A 20,073-nucleotide genomic window follows, 5' to 3' on the forward strand; every position below is an offset into this window, starting at 1 on the left:
GTCGTTTGTAATCCGTATCAATCTTCTCCATCCTTAACTATCCTTGTTCCTTTATGGTTTATTGTTATCTCTTTGGTGTTTTTCTATCTTAGTAAACTATTATTTTCAGGTTTCCTTCAATTTAAAGGTCATTTTGTATGTGGGCAAAATAACTCAAAATCTTTACCATGACTGAGCTCTTTAGCTATCAACTCAAGCACTGACCAGCTGGTCGTAGGGTTAACTAAAACACTGCTATAGCAGCTTAGAACTGTAGAAGAACTCAAACCAAACGCGAAAGGCAAAAAGGGCCATGGATAAGCAAAACTGGAGAAGATTAAAAGGGATTGCATTTATTTACAGTGGAACCCCGTTAATCCGGTCACCAACGGGCCACAAAAATCTGGCCGTATTAAAGGGGTTCTTTGAATAAGAAAATGACGGACTGAGCTTTTGTTTGGACCAGAATAACGAGGTAGCCGCAAGGTAGGGTTCCACTGTGTCTCTTTTTTGAAAAAAGAGTCGCTTATAACACTCAGAAGTCATCCTTGTTTGTCATGTGGCTATGATGTTGCCAACAAAAGTCTGTCGCTCTGCTAATTTGAGGCCTAAGCTCAGAATTACTAGTTAAAACGTAATAACATTAGGATTTCCTAAAATACAACGAACCAGTCCCTTTAATTTCAGTTCTAAATCTAACCGTGCTTTGCTCAATCTAGCATTAGCTTGCTTTCAATGAAATCTATAGACAATGGTTCTTTTTAAACGAATAGCGCAGTTTTCAACCGAGTGTCGTAAAACCAAAATCAAAGAAATCACTTCAGCCAATCACAAAGGACAGAAAATAAAGTGAACCAATCAAAACTCGAAGTAATCACATGTAGCTGACGCGAAGCGCGGGGAAACGAGTGCGAGTGAGCTTGGTTTTACTTCTGATTGGACAAAAAATTGGCGCGAGTTTTTCAGCCAATCGTGTAGCGTAGTAGATGCAAAACTTTTTCGACGCTCAAATGAAAACCGCTTTAAGGTCGTCAATTGTGTTAGTGCCAATAGTTCTAACCTTCAGTTTAACTTTTCTTGTAGTTTTGTGACTTCATATTTTTCAGACTTCCCAACATTAAAACCTTATTTACTCTACTTTCAGACCTGCCGGGCAGAACAGAAAGGGAATAACACTTTTGAAGTGTATTTTGATAACTTTGCTCCTGGTAGTGTGGTTGCATTCGACATCACAATGGAAACTAAAGTCAAGAATGCTTTAGGGAAATTAAGGTATGCTTCACCTCTGCTCATACAGTACCTTGACTTTGATAATTCATTGTTATTATAAACTACGAGTAGTCCCTCTTTCGGTAAGTCCGTTGTTCGTGACGCGAAAGAAAGCCGCACAAAAAAAAATGGCCCCGCGAAATCCTGGGGCCGAATCAACGATCACCTCACAGAAATCGAGAGCGAAAAAGCTAAAAAGAATAAAATTCTCACTGAAAAGGACTTCAAGTAAGGGTTTCCAATGATTTCTCTTCGTCATATGAAACTCCGTGCCTTCGAAAAATCGCTGAGACTGAATTGTCCTTTAAAATTTGCAGTTCTGTACGTGCGCGCATCAGTTTTTCAACAAATTTTAAAAATCTTAAAAGTCAAGAAACCGTGAATGTCCTTCTTTTAGGTTTCCCAAGAATTAAGTTATCCATTTGCTTCTAATTCCTCCGAAACTTCGGAAAGACGAGAAACGTCCAGATTTCGTAGACCATAGCTCAGCCAATCAGATTGCAACATTTGCATTAGTATACTTATAGAATTCTACTAATTACTAAACAGTAAAGGGAACGGTTAAGGACTCTTATAATTGAGGGACACTATAATACTTATAGATAAAGCTGATGTTTGTCAGTCATACATTGCCGTTTCAGATGAATAATGATGTTTTTTTTTTGTTTTGTTTTGTTATCAGCGCTTTAGCTCTGGCCCTGCATGGTTACAAGGCGGAAAGGTAACCCAAGCACTAGGGTTGCTCTGCCTGCTTGTAAACAGGGCCGAATGAGTCAGCGGTCTTCTTCTTCTTTTTTTTTTTTTCTTTCGTTTCCGCGGTCGCCTCTCAGGGAAAACAGACGAAGGAAAGTAGTTCACGATCGCCGAGGGAACTGTTAAAGTTGGTTCGTTCAGGCTGGAAGATCTTAGAAAATGTGTAAGCGAACGTATTTAGCTCCAAATCGTTCTCATTTGGCTCAAAGCATTCACTGGATACAACGATGAGAGCAGTTGAAGTTCATTCGCATGGTTATTTCACCGAAGTATTTGTTTCGTCCGATTCCGTGCGAGTGGACGCGAAGTCAACTTCTTCCTTTGAGACAGAGGATGTTGTTCAAGAGGAGCTTTTCTTTACTTTGGGGAAAGTACTGGCCATGTAAATCGTGTTGGTACACCACCAGACACCACATAAGCTCGTCATTTATACGATTTTTCTCAGATCTTCTAATGTGAAATGTAGTGAACAAACTTTAGTTCCTGCGGCGATCGTGAACTCCTTTCCTTCATCTCAACGAATTGGATTGATCCACTATTTTCCATAAGCTTAACAGGCGAACGGTGGAAAATTTATATCCCTTCTCGTGGCGTTCAGAAACACAGCAGCTCGTAGCCACAGCTAAATAAAACAGACCATATCGACGACCAAGCAAGACTTATCTGGGGAAGCATTGTCAAAACAAAACATCAAAGCCTGACTAGACTCGCTTTCATGCGACTCGTCCCGGGCGCCGACCGAGTGGTGCTCCATATTTGCACTCGGTGTATTAATCTTTTTATTCAAATCTGATATAAGTTGAGGTTTTCAAACACTTCCACGGCACAGAGAAAGGCTCCCACAGTGTCACGAAATGAACTTAAGGTTTATAAGGCTTTGTTTTTCATTCATCATAGCCCTTGGCTCGGTTATGATCTTCGGCATGGTTTTTTACGCGTCGGAAATCCTTTATAACTGGAACAAGGCTATTCAACAAGTAGTGGTAACATTTTCTAGCGACACCAACTTGGAACTTAATGATACAGCACAAAGGCGCACAGATACGAAGCCATTTATTTATCTCACAGGAACCGAACAGTGCCTTCCTGCTTACTTGGCAAGTTCTAATCAAATTGGTGATCCCAAGACTTGCGCTTGCGATGTGATGGTGCTAAGTTTCCGAACCAAATGTGAGACTCCACATAGCAATTTATCACACGTAAGTTATTTGTTTGATCCGAACACCGGTTGGGCATCGGCGAGAAATGTGCTCTTTTTTACCGCAATGAAAAGAAGACCAGGCTATCATTATTACATATTCCTAAACGACGACACGGTTCTTAAGTACAACCAGTTTGCTCCTGTCAACATGCGAGAGATATCACCGTTTCGAACTGTAGAAAAGTGGCTGTTAGATTACGAGCCAGCCGTGGGAGTGTTGGATTATACGCTTCACAATGGAGCAAGTGTTGTGCTCGCAAGAAGGAGAAGGTGTGGTATAAAGAAGAAATCTCTTGTTCTTCCTACTGTGTTCTTTGATGCAATCTTCAACGCTTTTCATCATAAAGCTGTTGAACATCTTCTGCCCTATCCGACGCAATATGAGCGCCACAACTGGTATTGCATTAACATCCAAACTGTAACCCAGGTGGAAGTGAAATTTCCCGGCCAAGCACTCTTGTTTGCTCCAGTTACAGCTGTTAATCCTATCCATCGCCCTTATAGCAGAAACCAAACAAATGTATCAAACATAATGCGTGAATATGTCGAAGGCATCATACAAGAAGCTCCACCGAAACTACGAGAACATGCTGTATTAAAAAAATTACGTAAATACCAACGGAGACTCTTAGGATATCTTAATAATCTGTCACGCACGTTTTGCTTAAACGTTTCTCGTCACCAGCCAATTATTCCATACAATCATTTGCTAGGCGAAGTCTGATCTTATCTCTCTGCTGTCTCTCTTCTCCGAGCGAGAGCTACGAGATCTGCCACCCTACAGACTGCACTCAACTCGCGCTGCCGTTTTTTTCCTTTCCTACCACTGCAGTCCTGAGCAACCCAGCTCTAACTTCGCCTTACTGGTTCTTGTTCATGGCTGCTGATGTGGGTTCTTAGAATTTAGCTGTACTAGACAAAGATTTACTTATGTTGATTTTATAGTGCCCAAAGCGTATCATTCGATGTCATTTCACATTCGATGTACAAACTAGCGCATGCCTCGGACTTACTAGTCTTCTCCGCAGCCGTTTTTTGGGATTTCACGCAACGATCCCCAAAAACGGCTGTGGAGGAGACTACGGATTTACACGCGCACCAAGAATTTGTGTAGGTAATCGTATGAAACTTGAAATTTGCGAAGGACGCTGTAATATTAGTGAATGTCTATATAATAATATCTTACTGTTACATTCATTATGTGTAACACCACGAATAATGTCGGCAGTATGTTTATTATCGCTTCAACAATCGTAGCACAAACACATTCGATTGAAAAGCAAGTGTCGTAGAGAAACTATTTTAAGAGAATGTAACTTCAAATAAATACCGTTGTTTTCTGATTCCCTTGTGTAACATTTGTAACATACCCTGTAAGCAGGGCATTTCTTACCATACTTACTTCTCTTTCTATGGGTTTAATTCATTACCGGCGCAATGCAGGAAACAAATATATCAACTAAACGTAATAGGCTTAAAAATCCCAACCGGCGGGAGGCAGACCAGTTGGTTATTACAAGCATGACCGACGAGTTAAACTAAGGTCTACCAAGAAACAACTCCAGCTAAGTGGTCAGAGCGGGACTTGAACCCGCGACCTCCAGATTTCAAGTCCGGCGCCCTAACCACTCGGCCACGCTGCCTCCTGGTCATGTTTATCCTTGCAAATTTCCATGGATATGTTGAATGAAAAGATATTCGTGTCATTGATATCTCAGCCAGTGAAAGCCGAAATTGTGTTTACATTTGTTATCGCTAGTGTTCTGGTTTTTGTTGTTCTCACGTAGAGCTGTCAATTTTAACGGTACAATGGAACAAAGACATATATACATTTCGCCGATAAAAGTAGAAATATAAAACTTTAAGGCAAGAAGCTGTTAAAATTATGAGTCTAAACGTTTTCGATCTGTTTGATCATCATCAGTCTGATGATGATCAAACAGATCGAAAACGTTTAGACTCATAATTTTGATAATGATAAAACAGATCGAAAACGTTTAGACTCATAATTTTAACAGCTTTTTACCTTAAAGTTTTATAATAGAACAAAGGTTTTCTAACTCTGTTGACCAATCAGAGCGCGTGTAGTATCTCAGTTACTTTATAAATAAGGGATAAAAGAAGGGTAGCCAGTCGCAAGTAAATTTGCATTTAGAGTCTTAGCTTCTTAGTTCCAGTTGACCGGCCATCCATGACCTCTTTGTCAGACTTCATTCTCTTGCTGCTGTTGAAATCTCTAAGAAATCTTGAGATATACGTTTTTTTCTTTCGTTTATATTTTTTATTAGCTCTTTCTCACTATGCAAGTATATTTTCTTTTTCGACATGCACGCAGATCTCTTCGAGTTGACTTTAAACTCGAGTGCTGATTACGCAATAGACTCCTGCTTCACTAAGTTTTGTGAAGCGTAACTGTACAGTTATTTTCTGCTTGAAAATTCGCAACCTTCCCGTCACGCAAACCTTTCGCGTGTTTGCCTCCCTGGGAATCCCATAATATGCTTCAAATTAATAAATTAAAAATGGCCGCCCAATCGTTAAAAAGGTCCAATACCCAAGTTTTCGGAGTGTTCCTCGCTCAATTTCGGTAAAGTGTTCGACTAGACTGCAAAACAGTCGATTTTTTTGCGGACGCGAGCGACGCAGGCGGTATTCGAACGAAAGGTTTGGAGCGAGTATAGAAACAGTTAGGAAGGCTGAGGAGAGACGCCTCACGCGCTTCACGCGCGAGGATCACGCTTAAGGCGCTTTGCGCCTTCCGAATAGGGAAGAAAAATGACTGTTTTGCAGTCTAGTGCAAGACTGGTTCCAGTCCATCACTTTACAACCTACGAACGCAGACCTATTTCCGGCAGTCGCTTGTCTCCAAGCGACAGCCGGAAATTCGTTCTATCGTAGGCTAGTCATCTTACAATACGCTCGGTATCCTTCCTTCTTCAACTAAAAACTAACCTGAACTCGGTCAGTATACCAGGAACAATTGATTGATAGTACACTTTTACTAGTATACTAATGCTGCAATTTAATTCAGTGGCTGAGCTAGTCGTACACTACTTAACAAATAGATTTCATGTTACCGTACGTCCGTTTAGTAATAGATCACAGATGAGGTCAAAATGTGGTAAGAACAAAACTGTGGCACACGAGGCGAAAGCCAAGTGTGTCACTGATGACACGTCTTCTGTGATCTTTTACTGAACCAACGCATGGTAACATGGAATCTACTTGTTTTATATCACAAGAAACAAAAACAAATGTTAATGACGTCATCTGTGCGTGTTTCCTCCAATAGAACATAAGTAAGAACCAATCAAAATGCGAGAATAATTTGGATTACTTATGATATAACTGCTGATAAAAAACAGTTGCACACATCGCGTGCGATGTTTGAAACCCTTTGAGTTACCTGATGTAACACAATAACACCGTTACTTTCTTCGTGTTGCTTGGCGTACTTATTACATGCTGATTAAGAGCTACTATACAAGTTGAACAGAGTCCATTGTTTTCTGACTCCAGACAGCTTGGTGTGGATTTGTACGCAAAAAGATCAGGGAATCAGGAGAGTTATAGCCAGATTGATGAACTAGGTGCAATAATTGCCAATCTGTCACTGTCTGATCTCAACCGAGTGCTGTACAGAGCGGATCCAGAAGAACAAGATGATGGCAATGGAGGAGGAGTCTACGTTCTGCCTGATACGGAGCCATTGGTGTATTGTGGTTTACAAGGTCAGTTCTAGTCCAGTTCTGGCCCTCTCTCTGTCACGCAACGCTTGGGCCTAGCGTTGCGTGACAGAGATAGGGCGAGAACTGGACTAGGTCAGTTCAGACTTTTCCTATCCGAAGCTCTTGTTAAATGAGCTCAGTCACAGCATTTTGAGTTAATTTTGGCCACTTACAAAATGACCTTTAAATTGAAGGGAACCTGAAAATAGTAGTTTACTAAGGTAGAAAAACGCCAAAGAGATAATAATAGACCATAAAGGAACAAGAATGGTTAAGGATGGAGAAGATTAACACGGATTACAAACGACGAATTTGAAATATTTACATGTAGGTTAGACTTTTCAAGATGCACAAACCTTTTTCTTGGGACAAGGCTTTTCTGTTGTACTTCAAAACATTTCAGTCATTTTAAGTTGTATTTCTGATTTGACTCGGCTTTCTAAAATAAAAGGATATTCTAACAAAGTATCTCAGCAAAATGCTTTTGCACCATAAGTATTATCCTATTTGCGGCCCTGTGATTATGCTGACGTATTACAATATACCGCTGTTAAACACAGAAATATCATGCAAACCCATCCGTTATGTGTTATGATTCATTTTCTTAAGAGAATCATTCCAGAACCAACTTAATGTGGTAATTATTATTTTTATTCATTGTTAACAGGTGTAATATCTGTATTGGCCAATGTTCGTCAGTTCAATGATTTAGCGCACCCCTTGTGTAGAAATCTGAGAGATGGAGACTGGATGATGGACTATGTCGTAGCAAGATTTCTTCCTTTTGTTGGCACAAGACAGGTCAGCCTTGTTCTATTGGTTTAAGTAAAGGCAAAGTCTACCTTTGAGTCTAATTTAGCAGTGGCTCATAAGACTGGCGCAGACCCTTGTTTTCCTTAGCACTAACCGATTAGAAGTATTTCTACTTCCCCTTGGATGGGATGCTAGTAGTCCATCAAATAGTTACCCCAGCATTGAATTCGCCGGTACCCATTTATCACCCTTGATGGAGAGGGGCACTGTGAGAGTAACGTGTCTTGATCAAGTGCACCTTGACTCCGACCAGGTCTTGAACCAGAACCACTCGATCAAGAGCCGTGTCTAGTACCTTGCAATAAGGCCGTCGCGTCTCCCACATTTTGAGTTATTTTGGCCACGTACAAAATTACCTTTCAACTGAAGAAAATAGTAGTTTACTGAGATAGAAAAACACCGAAGAGATAATAATAAACCATAAAGAAACAAGGATGATTAAGGATGGAGAGGATTAACACGGATTACAAACGACGAACTTGAAAAATTTAGGCTAAACCTTTCAAGATGCGCATACCGTGACGTAGCTCCTTTAAGTGTTTAATGGCTTCTTATTTATTTCTACCTACAGCTTGGTGTGTGGCTCGACAAGACGTTTAGTCTGATCAAGGAATGTCCACGATATCTGGTGCCTTGTTATTTTGACGCTATTATCACCCCTCTCTATCTTAAGTTGTTAGATCGTGCTTGGAGTCAAATGTCCAGGTTTGCAAATATTGTTTTTTTTAATTTATTTTACGAACAAGGTCCAGACTGGTTTCACCATGTAAGGTTGTGGGTTTCTCTATGATCTTAGACTTTGGTATCAGTTCCATGATATTAGAAACTAAGGCCTACCCTTAAACTGCCGAAGTAAAAGCCTAGATGTGACCATTAAAATCAAAGCAGTGCTGTTATTTCGTGTTGTGCAAGGTGCTTCTATCATTTAAGTCTGTGCACGTAACTCAAGTGTATGACCATTCAAATGAAAGCTGTTGAGCAGTACTTTCATGTGGTACTGTTTATTGTGCTGTACAAGGTGGTTCTAACTTTAAAATCTGTAGATGAAACCGTAGTGTGTGATTATTCATACAAAAGCTATTGAGCAGTACTTCCATGTCGTGTTGGTTATTATGATATACAGGGTGGTTCTAACCTTTAAGTCTGTGGATAAACCCTAGTGTGTGACCATTCAAATGGAAGATATTGTGCAATGCTTTTAGTTAGTGTGGTGATGTGGTTCGGACGTTCAGTGTATGCATGGAATTCTTGTTGTGGAAAGAGGAGCGTTTCCTGTCGATCCAGATAATGGCTGTGAAGAAGATGATTCTCTTGGATGTGTATCCATTTGAACTGTAGTTGAATCACATTGTTTTTACACTTTTTTTTCAGTTTTGTGAAGAATGGCTCATCGTTTCTTAAGGCTCTTTCACTTGGTTCGCTCCAGTTTGTTGGTTTGTCCCGGTCGGCCTCGCTTCCAAGTCTGTCACCCAAACTGCATCATGGGCCGTCATCCGGGGCAGCTATGCCAACTCTGACGTCACTGGCAGCGGGCTTGCCTCATTTCTCCACAGGCTTCCTGCGCTGTTGGGGAAGAGACACCTTTATCGCACTCAGAGGTTTATTACTTGTGACTGGCAGATACCAGGATGCCAGGTGCGTTTGACTCTTGTAACGCGTTACTTATAGTCTCTCACTTTTTAGCGGTCCCCACGCGATGCGTCTCCTCGCGCGAGGGGATTCTAGCACACGCGCGCGTGGGCTCGCCCACTCGACTAACACTGAGAAAAGTGGGGCACTACTCTTAGTAAAACTTTGATATACAAACAACGTATGAATTAACTAACTCATATCAAACAAACAAAGAGGCGTGGTGATCTAATGGGTTATCCACCCTAGATAGAGAGATCTGGGTTTCGAACCCTGACCAGACAAGTTGTGTCATTTTGCAAGGCAAGTCTTTTTACACTCGGAGTGTCTCTCTCCACTCAGGAACACAAATGGGTATTGGTGGACTGTTAGTACAACCTAACAAACTTCCACCACATAAAGCACGGAAAAATATAATAACATTTCCAGCATAGTAGTTGGTGTGGAAGCCTAAAGAGAACCCATAAGACTTGTTCGTTATAGTGATTTAAGATAACGTCATGAGGAAGGGTACATTGCCATTCCGAGTGGTGGGAGACTATAGCGCTTGTCGCTTCATGCTAAAAAAAATACTAAAATCAATCATGTACAGTTGGCCGGTACAAATAATTTATGACTCCTCTCATTCTGAAGTATTTTTTCCAAGGATTGACTAGCGTTCAAAACATCGTCGCTTTGTTATTTAATTCAGTTATGTTATCTCACTTAAATTTTATAATGAGTGAACGTTTTGTTTGCTTTCTGATACGCATCAATTTGAAACAAAAGGAGGCGAATTCTGACGTCCTTCGTATTACTTTTCAGATGTTTTCAGCTGTTACAAATAAATAGTTTAAGAGCCTTGTCCCCTAACGAACGCAAGTTAGCCATCTATTGTAGCTTTTATTGATAAGAGCCTTAACGACTGGCAAAAATTAAACAAACAAAAAAAGAGTTAACATACTACCAGTATCTCTTATTTGCTTTAACATAAATACCACCTCTATTCCCTATTCAATATTTTGTAGACATCATATCCTGGCATACGCAGCGTGTGTCCGACACGGCCTGGTACCGAACCTTCTGGACGGTGGACGTAAGCCCCGGTATAACTGCAGGGACGCATCCTGGTGGTGGCTCCAGTGTATTCAGGATTATTGTTCCATTGTCCCGGATGGACTTAGCATTTTGTCGGATCCAGTGTCAAGAATTTTCCCCTCGGATTGTTCTGAGCCACAGCCACCAGGCAAAACAGTAAGTAAAGTAAAATACCTTGTTATGGTCATCATTGCTTCACAGCGAAACACGGGTGTAATAGAACTGCGCGCTGACGAAATGTCGGGAGATTACATTTCGTGTTTTGTCCTATTTGAATCTCGGATACAAGAAATTTACAATATGTACGAGGGCATTTCCTTTGTATTTTACTGTAACGTGAAAAATCTACTTGTTGTACAATTGCTGATACTGGAGTACCATACTTACTTTGAGAGAAGACTGAGAAGACGCTAAGTGAAAAGTGTATGAGAACCTGGATTTATTTTTCTCAAAATGATTACGAAACTTTCAATGTCATAAACTTCAAACTAGGAACAACCAAGAAGCGGAATTTTCTAACTAACCTAGTTTTTTCCTTGCAGAATTCTTGAAAACCCGTTGAATTATTATCGAGTTCAGTCCACTCCCATCAGATCAGTTCACTTAGAGTTGTATCCAATCTTGGCTGAAAGTTATCTCAAGTGATATTGATCAGTGATTTTCTCCAAAAAGAACTCTTATATCAGGAGCTGTGAACACTAAACACGCGATACAATGTTGGGCAAAATTTCCGAGATCCACGAGTGATGGCGTCATCTATGTGTCTGTGCTTTTTTTGGCAGATAACAGTTAGCCAATGAGCGTGTGAGAAATTTGACAGTGCTTGCAAAATAAATACCTTTTCAAAAATTATTGAAAAAATGACTTAAAATACTGTGACACACAGACTTTGTAGAAACCTGAGGCAGATGTCTTACTTGTCTTCTTCGTTCCAGGATCAACCGCTGTATGACGTCATACAGGAAGTGATGCAACGTCATTTCATTGGCATCAGTTTCCGTGAGCGGGGAGCTGGGCCCGATCTGGACAATCACATGCACGGGGCTGGATTTAATGTCACTGTTGGTGTCCGGGAGAGTACTGGGTTCGTGTTTGGTGGGAATCAGTGGAATGCTGGGACATGGATGGACAAAGTTGGTGAATCACACACGGCGGGGAACTTTGGTGTGCCTGCTACACCAAGGTAACATAATTCTACTTGCGCTTGAAACACTTGTGCAGTGATTTGACTTCGGTTCGACTCGCTTGCAAGCGAAGTTTTCGTAGTAAAAAAAGTGAATTTTCCGGCACAGCTGTCAAAGTTCGCATTTGATCGATTAGGTCTTCCTGTTGACCTGTACCTCTTTAAAACTTCTATTTTGATTCGTTCTTGTTAATCTATACCTCTTTTTGTTCTTAGAGTTAGGGGCAGTGTTTGTGTTCTTTATCGGTTATCTATTTTTCGTTTGGTCAATTCTACAGAGCCTTGTAAACGGTCCAGGTCGCCCCAGGTCTTTCTTTGCTGTTCTCCATGAATTTACCTGTCTCCTATATTGAACTTTGTCTCGAGCGTTTCTAGTATTGTGTTAAGGAATTTTCAAAATGACAACAGGCATAGCGTTGCGTTTCTGTGTGCCTAATTTTGTGTTTCTGCTCCTTTTCTTGTAGCGAGTAGATGCTTGTTAGAGTGATACTGTTTTGCTCTGTTGTATTGGAAAATTTGATGACTACTGTAGTAATTAGTGATTTCGTTTAACGTTCCATATCTCAGAGACGGTAGCGCTGTGGAGATTGTAGGTCTTTGCAAATCGACTGTGCGCTGGTTAGCCAAGCTGTGTGACCAAAAGAAGTTTCCATATGCTGGTGTATCCAAGCTACAAGATGGTAGGTTTTTCACACATTTTGTCAGAAGTGAGTAATGCTAATCTAGCTTTATAGACTTCTGATTGCGGTCGCTTTTGTTGTGATACCCGGATGTAATATAAACGTCCTGCCCAACTCCATCACGTGACTGTGTCAGCCATGCGTATTGGTCTAGGTACACGATAGATGAGCAAGTCAAAAGCTTGTAGTGAATTTTTAACAACCCCAAGGTTAAGAACAGTGATGTTAAACTGAGATTTTAAGATTGTATGCTGGATGCCAACGCTTGTTATCCAAACAATTTAGAAGTCGTCATACAGCCATAAATCTTTGCATTTAGTATAAATCTACTTGCATTCTATAACGAAAGCCGTTCTCTGATTAGCTACTGATTGGCTACACTACTCACTATCTGTGCTGTTGTAGATAGTGAGTAGCGTAGCTAGTGAGTAGCGTAGTAGATAGTGAGTAACGTAGCGTTTTGAACGACTAGTAGATTTATACTAAAACAATAATTATTAGATTATTCACTCTCGATTTGCATGCGTGATAGAAATTTTGAGCTCATAATCTAACTGTTTATTAGGCATCAATGCTCTCACAATTAGATATGTTACTAATTTCATCACGCTTTTTCCTTCTGGTATCCATTTAGTTCCATTACTATTTTTATGATTGACATGACCATATCATGACATATTCACCATCACAATTTAGATAAGATTCAATTTGTCCTGTAAGGTTTCCCAGTGGAGTTGTCTTACAAAGAGTGGGGGATGAAGATTGAAAATGAGTTTGAGGATAACTTTTGGATACCTGACGATCCTAAACCCAAACAGCAGCAGACTGAGGAGGCAAAACTCATCCACAGAAGAGGCATCTACAAAGACACTGTTGGCGCAAGTCACAGATTCGCTGATTATCAGTTCAGGCCCAACTTGTGTGTGGCTATGACAGTGGTAAGGGAACTCTAGGGCGTGTTCCTGATAGGTACCCTCCATAGCAAGCCAGTCTGGGCGAGAGACCTGTTTACAGGGGTCATAACCCCGGGTGGTTATTAGGCTTTGACGGAAGAGTAACTCGCCCCCCTCCCGGGCAGGGGGGGGGGGGTGAGTCAACTCTCTCCTGGTTATTTTTGACTCGAGTTCCAAGAGTTACTGTATAAATAATGATAGAGACATTTACCTATCAGTTCAGGCCTAACTTGTATGTTGCCATGACTGTAGTAAGGGATCTTAAGGACCTGGTAGGTACTTTTCATAGCAAACCACACTGGGCGATAGACTATTTTATTCATTTCTTTAAAATTAGCAGCGAACTTTTTACGGGGGGTTATAACCCGCAAGGGGTGGCGGGGGGGATTAGTCAACTCCCTCCCTGGTTGTTTTTTATTTGAGTTCCTAGAGGTACCGTATAGACAATGATAGCGACATCTTGCAGGTGGGTTTGAATGTCACGTGATACCTTTGAATTGCAGGCCCCAGAGATGTTTAACCCTGAGCATGCGTGGAAGTGTCTAGATTTGGTGGAGGAAGTTCTTTTAGGCCCATTAGGCATGGCTACATTGGATCCCAGGTAACGCGGACAATTTCGTTGTCTAAAGTGCAAAAATGGAGATACCAAGAGAAAGGTGTTTATTAGTACATGACAAGCTCCGAGTTTTCGCAATAGAAGGCAACCTTCTGACCTTCCACGCACGGGTCGGATGCTCTACCTCTGATTTACAGAAGACTTGTTGAAATGTATACTCTGAAATCTCAATTCTACGAATTTTTACATGCTACACTATAGTCGTCAGTTTCCGTCTGGCCCCATTCTCAACCAGGCTAATGGAAAGCTGCTCTTCACTGCATTCTTTTTGCTCGTCACTCACGTCGCACATTCTTTGGCACGGAATGATTGCGTGACGAGAAAAAAGAATGGCCATGGTATACGAGTATTGTGCGACGAGCAAAATGAATGTCTACATAGAGGGAAAAACTCTACAAAACATACTTGACGAGGATACTTTTTACCGAACATACATTATCCCAACCTGGGTAGTTTTTGGAGTTTCTGTCTTTCGTTCATTGATTTTGATTCCTTGAACGTTGTTGCCAGCAACTGAATAGTTTATTCGTGTTGTTTTTTATCTGCCTGTTCCAGTGACTGGGCTTATGAAGGAGTTTACGACAACGCACAAGATTCATCCTCATACAAGAGCGCAAAGGGATTCTCTTACCATCAGGGACCGGTGAGTGCTTCGTAGATCACAAAAATGTTTTAAACAGTGGTTCAGCCAGTCTGATTGTCCATAGTTAGTGGATTGTCCGGGGGAGGACAAGGAGTCTTTCTCCTACCCCTGGATGGGATGCTAGTTCGTCACAGGGTTAGCTCCAGTATTAAATATGCTGTTACCTGGGTGGAGAGAGACAGTGTGAGAGTAAATTGTCTTGCCTAAGAACACGGACCACTCGATCCAGAGTCCAGAGTGAAGTAACCAAGGCTACACGACCGAAATGTCTGTGTGGAGTCAAGTGTTTTGTCTAAGGGTGCATCTTGAGTGTCTTGAACTAGTGAGACAATACTCTGCACAGGCTTAGGAACAATATATCTTTGAACAGATTGCTTGCAAGTATTGTTATTAAAACCGAGTAAATAGAAAACAAATAGTTGTCGTGGAGTTAAGAAATATTTGTTCTACTATCAAACAAGAATATAAGAAATCAACAACAACAACAAGCTTTATTGCCAGATTAAAAGTTAAACTTGAATTACAGCATAATATATTAATACAAATAAAGGTAACATTTACTCAGAATAACTATACAGCTAATCGAGCTGAGTAAAACTAAATAATGTTTACATATCGGATGTAGGTTGGCACTAAAGCTTCAGGAATGCAAGGAGATAAAAAGAAGACAAAGAGACAAACAATAAAATTTAAAAAAAAAACATAAATAAATAAAATAAATAATTACCAGTTGAAAGCTCATGAACAGTATGAATGTAAGTTATTTAACTCGACTTCGTTTTTAAACGTTTTATTAAAGGGGGAGGTGTTTAATGGTTTCGTCAAGGTGATTCCAAACTTTTGCAGCTGCAAAGTGAATGCTGAATTTCTCATAGTTTGTTTTGATGGTATTGATATAATAGGTTGCTCAATCAAGCTAAATCCTTGTGTTTCTATTTTGCAGGAGTGGCTTTGGTGCCTAGGCCCCTTTCTTAGAGCTCGACTGTACTTCGCCAAGAAACTCCATGGTAAAGAGGGTCTAGGGCGGACAATAGTTCGCGTGAAGAGCATCCTGGCAAGACACAAAGTGGAAATAACAAACTCCCCCTGGCGCAGCTTACCTGAACTTACTAACGCCGGGGGGGTGCCATGTCATGATGGCTGTCCTGCACAGGCATGGTCTGTAAGCTGCTTGTTAGATGTATTGTACGATATGGAGAAATTAGTTCAAGGAGACAATACAACTTGACTGTAGCTGGAAGGCTGGTCTTTTAAGCCGTTATTTTGGATTCCGTAACGTAATGTCACGTCACGTAACGCTTGGGTCGTCTCATGGCGTGACACCGGGTTGCATACGCAGCCGTTATTTTGGTCACGTAACGTTACATCACTGCAGCCGTTCTCTATGGTCGCGTAACGTTACGTTACACATAGTAACCGTTGGTTGGCGTGTAGGCGTTGTTTTGGGTCGTGAGGTAAAATGGAGTAGCTAGGTAGCTATTTAATTAGACGATTTATTCCGTAAATGAAATTGCGTTCACACTAGCTCCAAAAGACATGTTTATTTTCCACAAACTTGTTTCTAATTGCGTTGTTCACAATAGGTGGCTATGTTTCAAGTCAAGTTTCGTTATTTATTTCGTTTTACGGTAGATACATCAGATTGTTATAGCTACACATAAAAGCGAGAATTGGTGCTCGAACTTCATGTTGCAGTTATTTTATTAGCCTCCCTTCGTTCAGTTAGTTCACGCCGTTTTTTCGCGCCGCGCTCCAACTAACTGAACGCGTGGAAGAGGCTATTATTTCAGTTATGGTCTAATTCAAGAGGCAACTTACTTCCTTTTCGCTTTTTGTATCTCTTAAGGTACAATCATGTTCTGACTAAATGTATTTCGATCATTTTTTTATGCAGTGCACCTTTTAAAGATTCATAATAAAACATGTTTCATTCATGCGTAGACTAAACGTGTTTAGGAGAGTGTGAACGCAGTACAAGTCTCGTCTACTGAATGCAGGTCGATAAGTCTTTCAAAACGGCTCTTATAGTGTCAAGGTGTCCCGAAAAATTACTAAAATTTCTTAAACTATATTAGGTTATTTAGGTATTTTCTGGTTTGTGCGTAGTCGTATCTTTATGTTCATCCTGGGCTTATTTTTTGGCGAGCAGGACGATCTGTTTCAAAGCAGCGTGGTAAGATCCCTGCTCAAAGTTTGTGTTCGAGTGAATGTCCCGAGGAAATGGGCAGGACTGCACGCGGCAGTCTAAATGTATTATTAGTGTATTATTAGTATTTAACTCATTGTAATTCAGAGGTAGGATGCGAGAAGTTTCATTAGGTGTAATCTTAAATCTTCTGTATAGCTCCAGATCGATAATTTTTTGGTTTTCTCGTCTGATTCATTTCTTTTAATTAATCGTTGATCATAACGTGGGGAAACAGACTTCCCAGATAACAGCCAATCAGAGACGGTATATAGTATCACGTCATCAGTCTTGGATTTTCGGGTGGGGTTGGGTTGGGGGGGCGGGAGCAGAGAACGGTGGATCTGAGCTCTCATAGGAGATGTGCGTTTTCTCGGGCTGTGTTCATCAGAATCAAGTGTAGGTAGTAAACACGGTATCTGCGGCATAAGTTCGCAAACAGAAAACAGCAGCAGAAAACTTTGTCGCCAATGCGTTTGCGGGATCTTTTGGGTATAGGAGGTAAGGTTTAAAATGGTGGCAACGGAGAGCAAGAAAATTAAACAGTCCTCCAACTGAATGTACTGATTGATTTAGAAAGCACGATCCAGTGATTATTTTAATCTTTGAAAGACATTTCAGCGTTCAACAGACGCCATCTTATCCACCCAAACGATTCCAGAAACCATCACGCACTGATGTACTCAGTCTCTCCATATTTCTAGACTATACCGTCTATACGGAATAATAAATGATCTTTGTATTGTGTGTAGAGAGACTAAAAGTAAGCTTTTAAAATATTAATCTATCAGTAGTTATCGCTACCAATAAAATCATCAAATAATTGTCACGTGGGCGTAATGTCATATCTCTTTGATGACGACATTTATGTGACGTCATTTAACTACAATGAAAAACCCTGCAGTTACTGGGAGCGAGGTCTGGCAGTTTTTTTGATATTAAAAGCTGTTGTGTTTAACGTCTCATTTGGGATTTTCAGAATTTAACGAGGAAAGAATATTTGAGTAAAGGGACAAAGGAAAGCAATGGAGGATATTTTCAGTTGTTCAGTATTAGTTATTTAATCATAAGCACCGGAGAATGCGTTTCTAGCCTTCTGATTAGTTCACTGATTCTTGATTGTCAACCATTATACCTGGGTTTGACCTTATGTGGAAAATGAGTGCTTATCATGGTCACAGAGGGCGCGTTCCATTCGACCAAAATTTCTGGAAATTTCGGTTCAAAATTGAATGGAACAGAAAGTTTCCGAAAATTCGTTTTGAAATTTTGGTCAACCTCTCGAGGATGTCCCTTTTTTCGGAAATTTGAAATTGCGGACATTTCCTGTTCCATTTGGCATTTCTACCCGGTATGAGTCGGTCCTAGTTCCTCTAGTCGTGAATATTGCCTCGACCAAAGCTACAAGATGGCGGCCAGTCGACACTACACTGGATGCAAAACGATCTGCCACAGTTCAAGCCTTTTATTGATTGCCTATCCTCCACAAAAACGTTAGGATCTGCTATTCTGGAAAATTGTGGACTGGTCGTTCCGAATATCCTGTGGGTATTTGCCCGGTTTGCATAATCTCCCGCGAGAAAAGTTCGCAAGTTTCTTATCACACGAAGATAATTCTTGAGTCGGTCAGGTAAATATCTCGGACGAGTTTACTTAAAGTAATCGTGAATGCGTGTTAAATTTCTCTGCATGAAGCAGCTTACTGCCCTTTAATCAGCCACTTCATTATTATCCTTCAGCATTTTGGTCGAGTAAATCTTGGCGGGAAATGTGCCCAGGCGGGAATAGAACGAGATCGGTCCGGTCTGCTGGAAAATACCGTTCCATTCGGAGGCGTACGAAAATTTCGGTAATTCAAACCGGAATTTTTAGTCGAATGGAAGGCGCCCTGAATGTCATATTTAACTTAACTACGTAGAATTGGATTCAAATTCCGAGGGGGTGGGGGGGACAAATTTGTCATGTTGCAAGACAGTTGTTTGAACAATTCCAACGTTAAAGGAGCTCAGTCACGGTTTGCGCATAATGAAAAGTTTAGCCTCAATTTTTCAAATTCGTCGTTTGTAATCCGTGTCAATCTTCTCCATCCTTAGCCATCCTTGTTTCTCTATGGTTTATCATTATCTCTGGTGTTTTTCTATCTTATTAAACTGTTATTTTCAGGTTGCCTACCATTTAAAGGTAATTTTGTATGTGGCCAAAATAACTCAAAATACCGTCACTGAGACCCTTTAATCAAAACTTGATTTATTTCTCAAATCGTTGGATTGACTAGGGTGTGTTATTCCAGAAATCCTTTTGAAAATAGGAATAGAAGCTAAAGAGTCTGCAGATAGATGAGCCTCCCTCCGTAGTGGAGGTGGGGAGGAAGAAGCGCTCTGCTGGGATATACGAGCGCCCATATATTTACAAAGATCAGACATGATTTTTCTTTCATTTGCCAGGAAACTCTATTCATTACCATCAGGAACATACAGCTGCTCCGGAGTTATATGCTCCTGTCCCACAAAAAAAGATCCACTGACCAACTTGCGGTTTGGAAAACACCAAAGTGCACATCATTCTTCATAAAACAAAGTCTTCCAGCGGAAAATGCCCCTGAATAGCTTAACACAGAAGTACGATCCCCGAACCCTGTATTACTGTAAGTACCTTCTTCCTGGGCGACGGTTCTGCTCCTCCCATTTGGCCGGTAATGCGACAGGTAATGCGATACGCTTCATATCTTCAATTCTCGTATAGGAACACGGTGCGTTGAAAACGCGTGAGCGATGCTCACTAATCTGTAACTGTGTTTCGAATGGGGCAGGAGCTTGAGAGCCCTTAGAGGATAAACCATGCTTTTATCTTTATCCCAGTGTTACAAGAAAAAAAAATTGGACTCAGAGACGAATTTTACCGCATGTTCACAGTTCACACAACAGTTTCTTCCCGCTCTTTCCCGCGTATTTTCACTTGATGTGCACTGCAAGCTTCCGTAAAATGCCTGACTAGTCATGCCTTCATTCTTTTTAAGCGCTAAAAATTATCATCTACTTAACTAATATGGAGATACCAGAGCAAATGGAACACCAAGCGATGTAAACATATGTTTTATAACAACCGACTTGCAAAAAGCTCGCTAAAGATGCAAAATTAACTTTTTAACTTTTTGGGAGTTTCGCACAAAGCTAAACTTTGGCCTAAGCTTTGGCAGCTATAAAAGGTTTCCTAGGGCTGCGACTTACTTTTGTTAGAAGAACGAAAATCCTTAGAGTGGCTATAAGTTATTGAGACGCCAATCTGTTTCAGGTCTGAAAATTTGTTAATGGCACTTTTGTAAAGGCAGTAATAGTTTGGCCGTGTGTTCGCTTAACGCAAGAAA

General features: G+C 40.7%; 2 protein-coding genes across 2 annotated transcripts in view; both read left to right on the top strand.

The window, feature by feature from the left end:
* The window catches only part of LOC110055638 (glycogen debranching enzyme-like), a 32,222-nt gene extending 14,684 nt beyond the window's left edge, over window positions 1-17,538 (top strand). Inside the window, exons 16-27 of the mRNA XM_089287425.1 lie at window positions 1,124-1,251; window positions 6,722-6,933; window positions 7,598-7,731; window positions 8,315-8,448; window positions 9,115-9,378; window positions 10,380-10,605; window positions 11,385-11,632; window positions 12,200-12,312; window positions 13,033-13,250; window positions 13,769-13,866; window positions 14,437-14,524; window positions 15,468-17,538. Of these exons, the coding sequence (XP_089143551.1) occupies window positions 1,124-1,251; window positions 6,722-6,933; window positions 7,598-7,731; window positions 8,315-8,448; window positions 9,115-9,378; window positions 10,380-10,605; window positions 11,385-11,632; window positions 12,200-12,312; window positions 13,033-13,250; window positions 13,769-13,866; window positions 14,437-14,524; window positions 15,468-15,752 (2,148 nt within the window). The 3' untranslated portion in view covers window positions 15,753-17,538. The remainder of the gene's footprint in view (window positions 1-1,123; window positions 1,252-6,721; window positions 6,934-7,597; window positions 7,732-8,314; window positions 8,449-9,114; window positions 9,379-10,379; window positions 10,606-11,384; window positions 11,633-12,199; window positions 12,313-13,032; window positions 13,251-13,768; window positions 13,867-14,436; window positions 14,525-15,467) is intronic.
* LOC149113781 (uncharacterized) lies at window positions 1,315-4,545 on the top strand. The gene has a single exon (XM_089287448.1). It carries the CDS (start codon window positions 2,856-2,858, stop codon window positions 3,924-3,926), a length of 1,071 nt encoding a protein of 356 aa, XP_089143574.1. The 5' UTR covers window positions 1,315-2,855; the 3' UTR covers window positions 3,927-4,545.
* Window positions 17,539-20,073: the final 2,535 nt, after the last annotated feature.

The sequence above is a fragment of the Orbicella faveolata genome, unplaced genomic scaffold, assembly GCF_042242905.1.
Source record: "Orbicella faveolata isolate gen_17 unplaced genomic scaffold, um_ofav_v1 contig_14, whole genome shotgun sequence".
NCBI lineage: Eukaryota > Metazoa > Cnidaria > Anthozoa > Scleractinia > Merulinidae > Orbicella > Orbicella faveolata.